Source organism: Prionailurus bengalensis, chromosome E3, assembly GCF_016509475.1.
Source record: "Prionailurus bengalensis isolate Pbe53 chromosome E3, Fcat_Pben_1.1_paternal_pri, whole genome shotgun sequence".
In the NCBI taxonomy this organism is placed as follows: domain Eukaryota; kingdom Metazoa; phylum Chordata; class Mammalia; order Carnivora; family Felidae; genus Prionailurus; species Prionailurus bengalensis.
In genome coordinates, this window is record NC_057357.1 from 22,069,215 (window position 1) to 22,081,785 (window position 12,571).

At 45.8% G+C, this 12,571-nt stretch overlaps 1 protein-coding gene across 4 annotated transcripts in view; it reads left to right on the forward strand.

Moving 5' to 3' along the window:
• Nucleotides 1-12,571, forward strand: part of ARHGAP17 (Rho GTPase activating protein 17) — a 90,050-nt gene that overhangs the window by 63,205 nt on the left and 14,274 nt on the right. For 3 of the 4 annotated variants that reach the window (XM_043560260.1, XM_043560261.1, XM_043560262.1), the window contains 6 exons: nucleotides 903-983; nucleotides 3,211-3,324; nucleotides 5,964-6,055; nucleotides 8,278-8,434; nucleotides 10,152-10,382; nucleotides 12,378-12,547. In XM_043560260.1, the coding sequence (XP_043416195.1) occupies nucleotides 903-983; nucleotides 3,211-3,324; nucleotides 5,964-6,055; nucleotides 8,278-8,434; nucleotides 10,152-10,382; nucleotides 12,378-12,547 (845 nt within the window). The remainder of the gene's footprint in view (nucleotides 1-902; nucleotides 984-3,210; nucleotides 3,325-5,963; nucleotides 6,056-8,277; nucleotides 8,435-10,151; nucleotides 10,383-12,377; nucleotides 12,548-12,571) is intronic. The other variant, XM_043560264.1, reaches the window with a different exon arrangement.

Genomic DNA, 12,571 nt, shown 5'->3' on the forward strand with positions numbered 1-12,571 from the left:
CCATCCCGGTGACACATCGACTGGCCTTTAAAGTATCATTGTGTTTGGGGCGCCTGGGTGGCTCAGTAGGTTAAGCATCCTACTCTTGATCTTAGCTCAGGTCTTGATCTCAGCTCAGGTCTTGATCTCAGGGTCGTGAGCTCAAAGCCCTGTGTTGGGCTGCACATGGGGCGTGAAGCTTACTTAAAGTATAACTACGTTTGACCCCTTCCTGTAACTCCAGATTGCTTCAGTTGTGGAGGATGTTTTAGATCCAAAAGTGTATTGTGTGGGCAGCTTCTAACGTGCTCTCCCCCTGGCAGGCTGGGGTGACTGATCTCATCTGGCCCTTTTTTGTGTCTGTGAAAGTTTGTGTGTTGGAACTGTAGAGCAGAAGAGCTCCTGCAAATGCTTCAGCACAGAAAAGGGCTTCTTGGCCTGGAGACTTGGAGTGGTATGAAGGGCAGGGAAAGACACTGGTACCTGGGTGCCTGGGAGCTTGGCCACCTCATGTGTGGCTGGGCCGACAAGAGATCTGGGCTCCATGAAGCCACACACAGAGATACGCGTTTTCTAGACAGAATTTTTGGTGGTGTCTTGTCTCACGAGTGCCGGGCATTGGCATGGGCAGTTTGCACGGCGATGCTTCTGGAAACTCACAGTCACTCGGTGGAATCAACACTCTCATCCCCTGTTGGGCACGTCAGGAGATTGAGTCTCAGTGAGGCTAACCAACTGCCCAGAGTTAAATATTTAGTTGGTATCTGACTCCAAATTTATTTATTTCCAAATCTACCCTATGTCACAACTGTGCTTTCTCTGTCAACGAAGACATTGCTGTTAATGTAGCCTGTTGACACAGGTGTTACTAATAGGTGTTTTGATAAAGAGTTATGAATACCGGGGTTTTTTTTTTTCCTCAGTGTGCAGGATCAAGACAAAAAACTTCAAGATTTATGGAGAACATGTCAGAAGTTGCCACCACAAAATTTTGTTAACTTCAGGTACGAATGACCGGCATTCTGCAAATTAAGCTACCAAGCCACAGCGACTCTGGAGTGAAGAAAGGTTCCACCTGCAGTAGAGGCCACTTAATTCAAGCGCACTACAGAAGTGCTTTGGAGGGTACCGGGGGGGGGGGGCGCAGGGCATGGGATTTGATGTGTGTTATCGTGCTGCACGTGAAGCACCTGCATTGCATCTGCACGAACACGTGAGTCACCTGGTCAGTTTACCACTGCAGCTATGGGGAAGAAGGTTCTCGTGGAAAGTTGGCTTGACTGCACGTTGGATTCAGAGTCTAAGTTGTTGTATGGGGGCACGCTGGGCTGGCTTAGTTGGTGGAGCATGTGACTCCTGATCTTGGGGTTGGGGTTGTGAGTCAAGCCCCACATTGGGGATAGAGATAGATGGATGGGTGGATGGATGGGTAAATAAGTAAGTAAATAAGCAAGCAAATAAGTAAATAAATAAGATTTTCCAGCATGTAAAAGGCAAAAATTAATAATTCTATTTTCTGCAATAGTGTTTTTATATGCTACATAAATTTATCTTTAATAGAGCATAAATCATCCCATTAAATGAAAGGTCAAGAACTGGAGATGATGTATTGCTTTATGGAATAGCTAGGTTTCTAAGAAAATTTACCACAGAATAAATTTCTAGAATTTAACCTCTATTTTCCTTTTGACTTAAAATGTGACTCTGAAGAAGCATAGAGAGGATAAAAAGTAGCCCTAAGTCATTGAAAACCAAAGAGAATTTTGTACAGGGGACTTGGCCCAAAATGACAAATACTTGTGAAATTTCTGGTATGTTACCCGACCTTTAATTTCAGTACTGGATTCTACCACTAAACTAAGCTAAATATTCCCTTTTAATACCTTAAGTATCAACTTTGCCTTAGGAATATGTTAATATTTTTAGTAACCTTCATTGCTTCATTTAGCACACCCAGCCACACCCAGCCTGGGATTACAGATAGTCTTGGTTAGAACTATGGTGGAACTTTGGGATTTGGCCTCTTTTTTTGTTTATTTTACTCTTTATAATTTTTACTAATTGTATTTGTAATAGGGAGTATGTTCCCATAGTTCAAAATTCAAAAGCTGTACAGAGAAGAATCTCTCATATATATACACATACATACATTTCTTTCTCTCACATGCTTCCCTTTTTTTTAAAAAACCAAATGGTAGTATATATTGTATACATCATTCTCTTTAACTTCTTTGCTGGATATACATCCTAAAGATTTTTCCATATTAGTACATAACAATTTTTTATGGCTGCATAGTACTCTACTGTATGGATATATTATAATTTATGTATTTAAAATTTTTTTTAGGTTTTTTTTATTTGTTTTGAAAGAGCAAGTGGGGTGGAGGCAAAGAGAGACACGGAGACAGAGAGAGTCCCAAACAGGCTCTGCACCACAGCGTAGAGCCCTGCTCATGAACTGTGAGATCATGACCCGAGCTGAAATCAAGAGTCAGATGCTTAACCAACTGAGCCACCCACGCGCCCCCCCCCCCGGCTTTTTTTTTTTTAAATTATTTTTAAGTTTGTTTATTTATTTTGAAAGAAAGAACAAGCAGGGTAGAGGCAGAGATAATTTTTTTTAAGTTTATTTATTTATCTTGAGAGAGGGGGCGGGGCCCAGAGAGAGGATTCCAAGCAGGCTCTGCACTGACAGCACGGAGCCCAATGCAGGGCTTGAACTCACAAACCTCGAAATCATAGCCTGAACCACCCAGGCGCCCCTGAGGTGCTGTGCTTATATAGAAGAGAGTATATCTATATGATAAATTGGAGATTTTCATAATTACCACATAAAGCATTTTCAAATACGATTTCCTTTAAGCAGTGTACCTATACTTGTATTTTTTTATGTTTGTATTAAAATATATTGAGCCCACAGCTAATCATATTGTAATTGGGGGGTACATAGGTAGGGCATAAAGGAGAAATGGATTAGAAATATACAGTAAATAGGGATTGAATCATTGAGGTTTACACGTGAGCTCTTTTCCTCTTCCAAGCCCTAATGTGGGGCTTTCTGTTCTCTGAAGCAAAGAACACAGGACTTTGTAAAATACTGAACCTGAGCCAGATTCTGATTTAGCGTTACTCTGCAGTTAGCACCTGAGCCATCTGGAACTGAGCACGTGGGCAGGAGGATGCTATAAGTTTTCAGAGTACGTGCTTCCTCTCTTCTCGTTTCTTCCATAGGTATTTAATCAAGTTCCTTGCAAAGCTTGCCCAGACCAGCGACATTAATAAAATGACTCCCAGCAACATTGCAATTGTGTTAGGCCCTAACTTACTATGGGCCAAAAACGAAGGGTAAGTCTTCCCCGTATACCTGGATTCATCTCTTCTCTCCACCTGGTGGGAATACATTCTGGTGTAAGATGCACTTCAGAGTTGCGCTTCTGAACTTGGGTTTTTCCATTTAGCCAACATTCTTGGAACACAGCTATGAACTGGGTCCTGTCCCCGGTGCTGGTCACATGCACAGTCCTCAGAGGGTCCCACTCTTGGGCAGTCAGGCAGATGAACAGCTGTGGCACAGTGATGAGCTCTGCACATAGTCTGTGCTCGTGGGGATGCTGTCACAGATGTTATAAAGTTGGATGACCATGGTACTTACTGAAGGAACACAGCTCAGGCTGAGAAGTTCAGGGAGAGCCTCGCACGGCACTTGGGCTGTACTTGGATGAATGAATACCTTCCTGAAGGTGCGACCAGATAAGCAAAGTCATTGCAGGCATGGAAGGGTCTGGTTGCTAATTTGGGTCTGGGAGTGCTGTCATATGGTCTTGTATAATCAGGGGCCAGGAGACTGTGACTGGGGATTATGCAGCCAGAACCAGGTTCTGAAGAGCCTCACGTATCTTGCTGAGGTTTAGAACGAATTTAAGGGATCGTAAGTGGTCAGGGAGGCATCAGGGTTTCTAAGCAGAAGAATGACTTCATCCAACCATATTTGGAAAGATAATTTGCTGGCACTGAGAAATGTGGATTGGAGGAGAGGGGTCAGGGAGACCAGCTAGAAAGCTTCTGGAAAATCACGGACACTGACATTTACTCTGTCCAGGGGCATAATAATTAACCTCATTTCAATTCTCACAAATAACCTTTCTAATAGGTGCTTCTGTCCTCATTTTTACAGAAGAGGACCAGTAACTTGCCTAAGTTTGCACAGCAGGGAAGTCATGGGACCCCCAGGCCACATCCCGAACCTTCCCCACCACCCCAGGACTCCCTCCATGTTTCTTCGTATTGGAAAATCATGGGCAGTCCTCATCTCCATTAAAAAAAAAATGCAGTGACTTTCTGAATTAAAACCTTTCTTTTTTTTCCATTTATTTATTCACTCATGCCCGCCCAACCATTATGTATAAGATTACTTAAAAAGATCCAATATCATAAAGCAAAACTAACACTACGTTGATATACAAAGTTAACTACATACATCATATCTTACAGCCAATAAATTCCAGGTAGACCAAAGGATTAATTATATAAAAAGTGATGCCATAAACATGGCAGGTAGATACTTACTGCCTTTTGGGATAGAGAGGTCTTTTCGAAACATAAAATTGGTGTAAACAATTTAAAAATGAATAGATTTGTCTCAACAGCTACAAACTTCTAAATGTCAGAAAGCACCTTAAGCAAATGGTAATTCACGAACTATGAAAGAGTTCCTCCAGAAGTGTCCAGAATATATTGAAAGGTCTTGCAAATCAATCAGCAGATAGTATCTCCTCAAAAAGAAAACTTGGCTGAGATCATGAGTGAAGAGTTGCTCCCTAGTCCAGCAGGGTTCTAAGGCACAAGGGCAATCAGAATCCAGAAGGACGGAAGGGAGGACTGAGTGGGCAGTGGGGAAAATGTACAACCGCGCTTGCATTTTAAGCTGGAATTTGAAAGGAGCTAGAACGTTTGCTTGATTGGTAATGGGGGTGAAGATGTTCTTCCCGGTGGGAAGAGAGGTCAGAGGGGTATAGAGGGAGGTTTGGGGCAGTCAGGCAAGGGCTCCAGCCTCTTGGGGGTTCAGTGTCCTCATTTATGACCCAGACCTTGTAACAGTCCGTGTTGTAAACATTGAGTTCAGTGAGGTGAGTTCACTGAAGCACGTGGGGGCTCCCTGGGTGTCAGGCCTTCACAGCTTCTTGGCTTCTGTGGTGTTCTGACTCTGAACTGGAACGTGAGCTCCTTGACAGCGGGGATAGTGATTCTTATTTTCTTCCTTTTGAGCCCTGACATTCACACTGTCAACTTCTGAACATGCATCTTGGGACCAGATATCACAGCCTTAATACTGTGGGGTTTTTTTTTTTTAAGTTTATTTATTCATTTTGAGAGAGTGAGAGCAGAGGAGAGGCAGAGAGAGAGAGAGGGAGAGAGAGAGTCCCAAGCAGGCCCTGAACTGTCAGCACAGAGCCTGACACAGGGCTCGAACCCACGAACTGTGAGATCATGACCTGAGCCGAAAGCAAGGGTCAGGTGCTTAACTGACTGAGCCACCCAGGTGCCCCCTTAATACTATGTTTACTGTGGGGGCTCAGGCTTTCTGATACGAGGGGCACAGCAAAACAATACATACTTTCTGCTGTATTATGGGCAAAACTGGTGGTGGTATCTTGGGTCTTACAAGATAACTACCACGGGCAACACTGTGGGAACACGGTGGGAAAATGCCCGGTTGACATCCTGCTCCGAACCAACTTAAAATCAGCATTTGGACTGAACACTGTTGTTCACTGGCTCACTTGCTGTTAACACGGTGCACGCAGACCAAGGAGCGATAATCAAGTGGGGGTAGTTTTTCCTCCTGGGGCATCACCGCCACACTCCTAGGTCAGAGCCCCGTGCATCTAATTTTTGCACTTGTGCTTGAAGATTTATCGTCATTACACTGCCGTGACACAACCTGCCTGGGGGAAGCACTTTGACTTTGTGAATGTCCTTTGCAGGTCGCTAGCTGAAATGGCAGCGGCCACATCTGTCCACGTGGTTGCGGTCATTGAGCCCATCATTCAGCACGCCGACTGGTTCTTCCCTGAAGGTAATTCACCTTTCCAACTTCACTGACCGCCCAAGCAACACAATAACAGTATAAGCAATTCTTCTGAGAAGAAAATGCATCAGTAATCCCTTCACCATTACCTAACTGGTTTCCCCTTTTCGCGTTTCTTTTTAAAATAGACCGCTTACATTCATCTTTGACGTATTGGCCACCACATTATTTTGTGTTTCGCTTTGTTTCACTTAACACTGGAGTTGTTCGCTCTAGCCAGCGTATACTGGAATACCCACTAGGCACCACATGCTGGTGGTGACATGCTGTCCCCTGGAGGAAATTGGCCCTTGGAGAAGGACACATAAACAGATATTGTAACACATGGCGAGTGAGAAGGAAAGGCGGATAGTTTGACAAAGTCAGATGCTGGGCACAAAGAACCAGGGACTGCTTTGTAGAAGAGGTGACACTGAATATGCAGTTTTCCATTGGGAAGACCTCTTTTTGTTTCTCTAGGCAGAGAGCTGGTTTTTTCGTAAAGGTGGAAGGTAACACAGGATAGGTGGATTGGAGCCATTTTGTGAAGGTCGGAGTTGGCATGTCAGAGAAGTAGGATTTCAGTCTACAGGCCGTAGATTTTCAGACTGCGTCTGTTGTAGTCCTGGGATCCTCAGAGGTTCCACGACCCTCTTTGGGGCCACTGGTCGGCATGTTTTGGGAGTCCAGACCCCCACCCCTTATTCTGTGAGCTCTGTGAATGACCCCAGGCCAGGCTCACCTCTTCTTTACCATCAAGAATCCCACCTCCCTCATGTAGGCTGCTCAACAAATACGTGATGTCTGAGTGAATCCTGGCATTCTGCCCAAGATTTCTTTGGGAAAATGAGTCTTGGAAAAACTGCTTCCGGCAGTACAGAGTTGGTGTTGCCTTTTATTTGCATTTTATAATCAAAATGTAAATACTTATCATTTTTTTATCCAAAGAAGTAATCCATGCTTATTGCCCTTGTCCATATTCCATGATTTTTTTTTTTTTTTTTAAACGAAGAAAGCAGAGGGATCGTGTAAGTTATATTCTGAATCACACCCCTTCCTTATTTCTAGTTCCTTCATTTTACCTCCCCTGGCTTGGGAAACCATTCTTTTTTTTTTTTTTTTTTTTAATTACTAGATAGAACCAGCACAAATGAGGGAGGGCCAGAGAGAGAGAGAGAGAGAGAGAGAGAGAGAGAGAGAGAATCCCAAGCAGGCTCCACACCCGGCACCAAGCCCAACGTGGGGCCCAATCTCACGAACCACCAGCTCATGACCTGAGCCAAAATCGAGAGTGGGACACTTAACCGACAGAGCCACCCAGGTACCCCTCGGCAAACCATTCTTAAGAGGAGAGTGCAGGGGTTCCACTTGTGGAGCAATGAGGGCTGAGGGGCTGAAGAATGAGGCTCTCGTTGCAGAGGGAGTCTTCAAGCTCTGTGCCCCCATATGCTCTCTTGTCACACACAGGCAAACCTCATTTTATGGCGCTTTGCTTTATTGCGCGTCTCGATACTGCATTATTTTACAGACAAGGCTTGTGGTAACCCTGCATTGGGCATGTCTGTCGGTGCCGTTTTTCTGACAGCATTTGCTCATCTCGTGTCTCTGTCACATTATGGTAATTCTTGTGGTATTTCAAATTTTCTCATTATATTTGTTGTAGTTATCTGTGATCAGTGATTACGACTCACTGAGAGCTCAGATGATAGTTAGCATTTCTTAAGAATAAAATCGTTTTAAAAGACAAGTGAATTTATTTTGAGAGAAAGAGAAAGAAAGCGAGGTTGGGGGAGGGGCAGAGAGAGAGGGAGAAAGAGAGAATCCCAAGCAGGCTCCGTGCCGTCAGTGCAGAGCCCAATGCAGGACTTGAACCCGTGAACTGTGAGATCATGACCTGAGCTGAGATCAAGGGTTGGTCGCTTAACCGACTGAGCCACCCAAGCACCCTAACAATAAGGTACTTTCTATTTCAAGTATATACGTTGTGTTTTTAGACATAATGCTATTACATGCTGAATAGATGACAGTATAGAGTAAACCTAACTTTCATATGCTCTGGGAAACCAAAAAAGTCACTTGACTTGCTTCATTACGATACTCACTTTATTGGGGTATTCACTTTATCGTGATACTTGCTTTATCGTGATATTCGCCTTGTTGCAGTGGTCGGACGGCGCACCTGCAGCATCTCCGAGGTGTGCCTGTACACTTGTTTCTTTCTCTTGTTGCAGAGGTGGAATTTAACGTCTCAGAAGCATTCGTGCCTCTCGTCACCCCAAATTCCAATCACTCATCTCACACTGGAAATGACTCTGACTCAGGGACCCTCGAGAGGAAACGACCTGCCAGCATGGCAGTAATGGAAGGGGACTTGGTGAAGAAGGAGAGGTGTGTGTTCAGAGCTGTTCCCTCGCATCCAGCGGCAGATGTCATGTAGAAGGATGGTTGAACCCTCGCTATCTGGTCCGGCCTCAGCCGACCTGTCATGAGAATGGCCCACTATGCCCCCGTGATTGTTAGGTCCAGATATTTAAGGAATTTTGCTCTAGTTCATTCCAAACATTACCATGACTTACGTAAGACAGATGGGTAGCTTGTCTACTAACATCCAGACCGTGTGCGTCCAGGCTTTCCTTGGTGGTCTGTGGGATGGCATCATACACGTGACAGAGCCACCCGAACACACTCGGGGAAAAGAGAGAGGGTGGGGGAGAAAAGTTAAATATTGTGGACAGATGTCCAGGAGCGAGTGTGAGAATAACCCACCTCTCACAGTAAGTTGTGTGACTTGGTGTTTAAAGAGACCTATTTTGGATAGAACGTGGCCCTTCAGTGGAAGCCAACCACTGAATCTGATGTTCAGCTGGAGAAACTTGAGTATTTCCAATTCTGGAAGAAAAAAAAGATGGTGGGTGGTATCAGATCTAGTGAGAGACAGTAGGTCTCCGTGCTGTGTTCCATGGGTGATTTTAGTGGGATTTTCAAAGGTTAGTAAGGCTCTTTGTGATTTGTGTCTTCAGAGGCCAGCCTGCTCAGTGTGTATGATGAAATACCCCCATACTCACCAGTAAGGCCAAGTTAGGCCTGTTTGAGTAGCATGCTGTTCTTGCACACGCATAAGTAATAACATCACAGACGTGGTGTTACATTACAGCTAAACAGCAGGCTCCTATTTCGATCACCCGATCTTGTAGCGAGCTATGATCTTTTTTTGTTTGATTTTGCTTGGTAGTGGTTGTTTTTAATCCACGGTAAAGGCTCTCCTTCCCTACTCGGTCCCCCCGAAGCTCGCATTTATTATGTGCCGAGACCTTACTTCTCTGCAGTCCCATTCACACATTTGGTCCTGCTGCTCGATGACAAACTGTCCACCACGAAATGAGCCTTCACAGACTTTAGGTTACAAAATGCAGTGTTACGGGTCTGACTGGCATATAGTAAACGATTCTTGGTTACCCCCGGGGTGGATTCTCCCCACCAGCTGACCCAGTAAACATGAGCTCAAGAAGCCATGCGCCTCGATTTTTCAAACTAAAGAGTTTGAAAGTTCACGCATCAAGTAAATCTTAAGCGAAAAGTGAATCTTCCTCCTCCCCACCCTCCAACTGCCATCTCCTTCCCGAAAGCAACTGTTTTTCCCAAGGTTACGGACCCTTTCAGATCTATTCTTTGCACACTCATGTACCAGTGTTTCTACATCTCGGCTCAAGAAGCAGGGTGGCGTCACAACCTTCCCACTCAGCTCCCACCTCATCCCCAAACACACAGACTCGAGGTGGCCCTTGGGTGGCACACAGCTAGGCAGGCTAACGTGATGCCACTCACTCGAGACGAGGCCCGCCCGTTGGCTTGCAGCTGTTCACCCCCAGACTGAGAAAGGACACTGATCGGGACCGGGTCTGTCGGCTCGCTCAGGTTTAAAGCCCGGGTGAGCTGCTTGCCTTGGTAATAGGGATGGCCGCGAACCTGGTCCGCGCCGCTTCACTGCATGCTGGGCAACCGGGGGGCTGTCCACGCGTGTGGGTTTCAACACACGTGGACCGATGGGCTTCTGTCTCAGTAGTCAGCTTGCATGGTGTGTTGACTGTTTCTTCTTTCTGTGTAGCTTTGGTGTGAAGCTTATGGACTTCCAGGCCCACCGGCGAGGTGGCACTCTAAATAGAAAGCACATAGCCCCAGCTTTCCAGCCGCCACTCCCGCCCACAGATGGCGGCACCTTGGCTCCTGCGGGCCCAGAGCCCCCTCCCCAGAGCTCTAGGGCTGAAAGCAGCACAGGGGGTGGGGCTGTCCCCTCCTCTGCGGGCATACTGGAGCAGGGGCCAAGCCTGGGCGACAGGTAAGGAGGCCGGCTTCTGCTGGGTGCCTGGTGCCCCAGCCTTCTCGCAGGGGCTGGCCTGTGGGCACGGCATCCAGGCCCACAGAATCACTCGGCAGAGAGTGAACCGGATTCGCCTTCACTCTTCTGGTTGGCAAAGGATGGGGAAAAAAAGACTGCAAATTGCTTGCTTCCTTTCCTGTTTTCCAAAAGAAGCAACATTCGTTTGCATTCTTTACCGTACTGCTTCGGTGCTGGAAGCCAATAGGTGGCTAGCCGTATTGTAAACCTCTTTTAGCTGTTGGATGTGCACTCGATGTCCATTGACCACTCGCTTGTTGCCATCTAGTGTGCTAACTGGTTAACACTTGAATGTAGCAAGTTACTTATAGTATCCTTGGCATTCATTCATTCATTCATTCACTCACCCACTCACCCACCCATCCATCTACCCACCCGTCCACCCGTCCATCCGTCCGTCCATCCATCCAGTCAGACTTATTGAATAACTAACTGAGTACTGGACGCTGTACTAGATGCAGTTGGTGACTGAGACCTTCCCAACCCCTAGCGTTCAGTCTCGTAGGCAAATTGATAATGTGAGTACAAGGTAAAAAATATGGTAAATTTTCTTAAAAGACTCTTTTGTTGATTCCTTTAGATTAACCATCTGGAGTGGGGTACAAATATATAGCAGCTTGAAAAAAAGAGGACCTTTGAACTTGAGATTTCTGTTTAATGTGCATGAATTCACTTCTCCACACTGACCCAGGCAGATGACCACCGGAGGCCACTTCAAGTGGTATCTCAGGTGGTTCCGGACCGGAAGCTGCTGTAAAACATGAGCCCCTCTGCAGAGCACGTGCTCAAATGTTTATCGCGGCCCTCTATAAAGCACTAAATAATCACATACTGAGTAAAACAGATGCACAGAACAAGGATAACCTGTTTCTGCATACATTGTGTGCAGAGACGAAGCTGCCTCGGGAGAGCTCCCTCACTTCCTGTCCTCTGCATGGGGAGGGAGTGCCTCCTCGTAAGCCAGCTGCTTACGAGAGCGGAATCTTGTTCGGTCGTCACACCTGAACTCTGACTCTCTGCGTCTTCCTGAATTTTAGTCCATAATTTGCACAAGTTCACATTTTGGTGAAAAATAACTGAGGCTCCGTGTTGTCTCGTTAACCGCTGCTCCACACGTCTTTGTTTTGGCTTAAATTTTTTTCTTTGGGAAAAAAGTACTCGCAAACTCTCACATTTTCATGTACCTGTTAGCATTCAACCCATTCAATCGAGGCTTAAATACATTATTTAAGATAATAATCAGAATTCACTGCAGATGGACAAATAGAATGTCAGTCCTCGGTTTGCCTTTGTTTTCTATGCTTTGTAGACATTTTTGTGTACACTTGGCTAGTGGCATTCACTGTTTGGTGACCCTGACAAAATGTAGTTGTCAGGTTTAGTGTAAGAGGGTCTGACCCGGGAACTAGCCCGAGTTCCGATCTCCGTCTCCCCTGCTGCTAACCAGCTCCGGACTTTGAGCGATCAAAGGGTTTCTCTTTCTTCAAGTCCAAACTATTGATAATAACCGAGTACTTTGTAATTTACAGCACTAGTATTTTGCCACAGCTTTTGCTTTGTTTTATACACTGTATGTGTCAAAATCTCATTAGTTTGAAGTCCAAAAGCCCTTTTGTGTTTTTCAGTATTGCCCAATCTTAAGTACAGGCAAACTAGAAATTTCTTGTTGGTTGCTATGAAATGGTCTCTATCATGATGTTCAAGGGGCAGAAGAGTGGAAAGACAGTCTGATGGAATGAATCTCATGAAATATTTAGTCCTGTGTGGCCCCAAACAAATACTAGCTTTGTAGACCCAGTGTGAACTGTTTCAAATTCCAGATCACCTCCTTGCCTGTGGAGGTGAGAACTCTGGTTGGGATCTGGTATTTTTAGCCTGCTTGTTAGCTTTCTAGCTGGAACTGTCCGACATCTAACTTGACTTTGCTCCCCTTAGTCCGCCGAAACCCAAGGACTCTGCCCCTGCCCCCGCACCCACCCCGGGAAGAAGCAACAGTCAGATGGCCGCTGGCCCGAACCAGGCCCAGACAGCGGCTGGCTCCCATCAGCTCTCGGTCGGCCCAGGGCACAATTCCGCCGGCCCCAGCCCGCACACTCTGCGCCGAGGTAAGTAGCCACCTTTACTCCTTC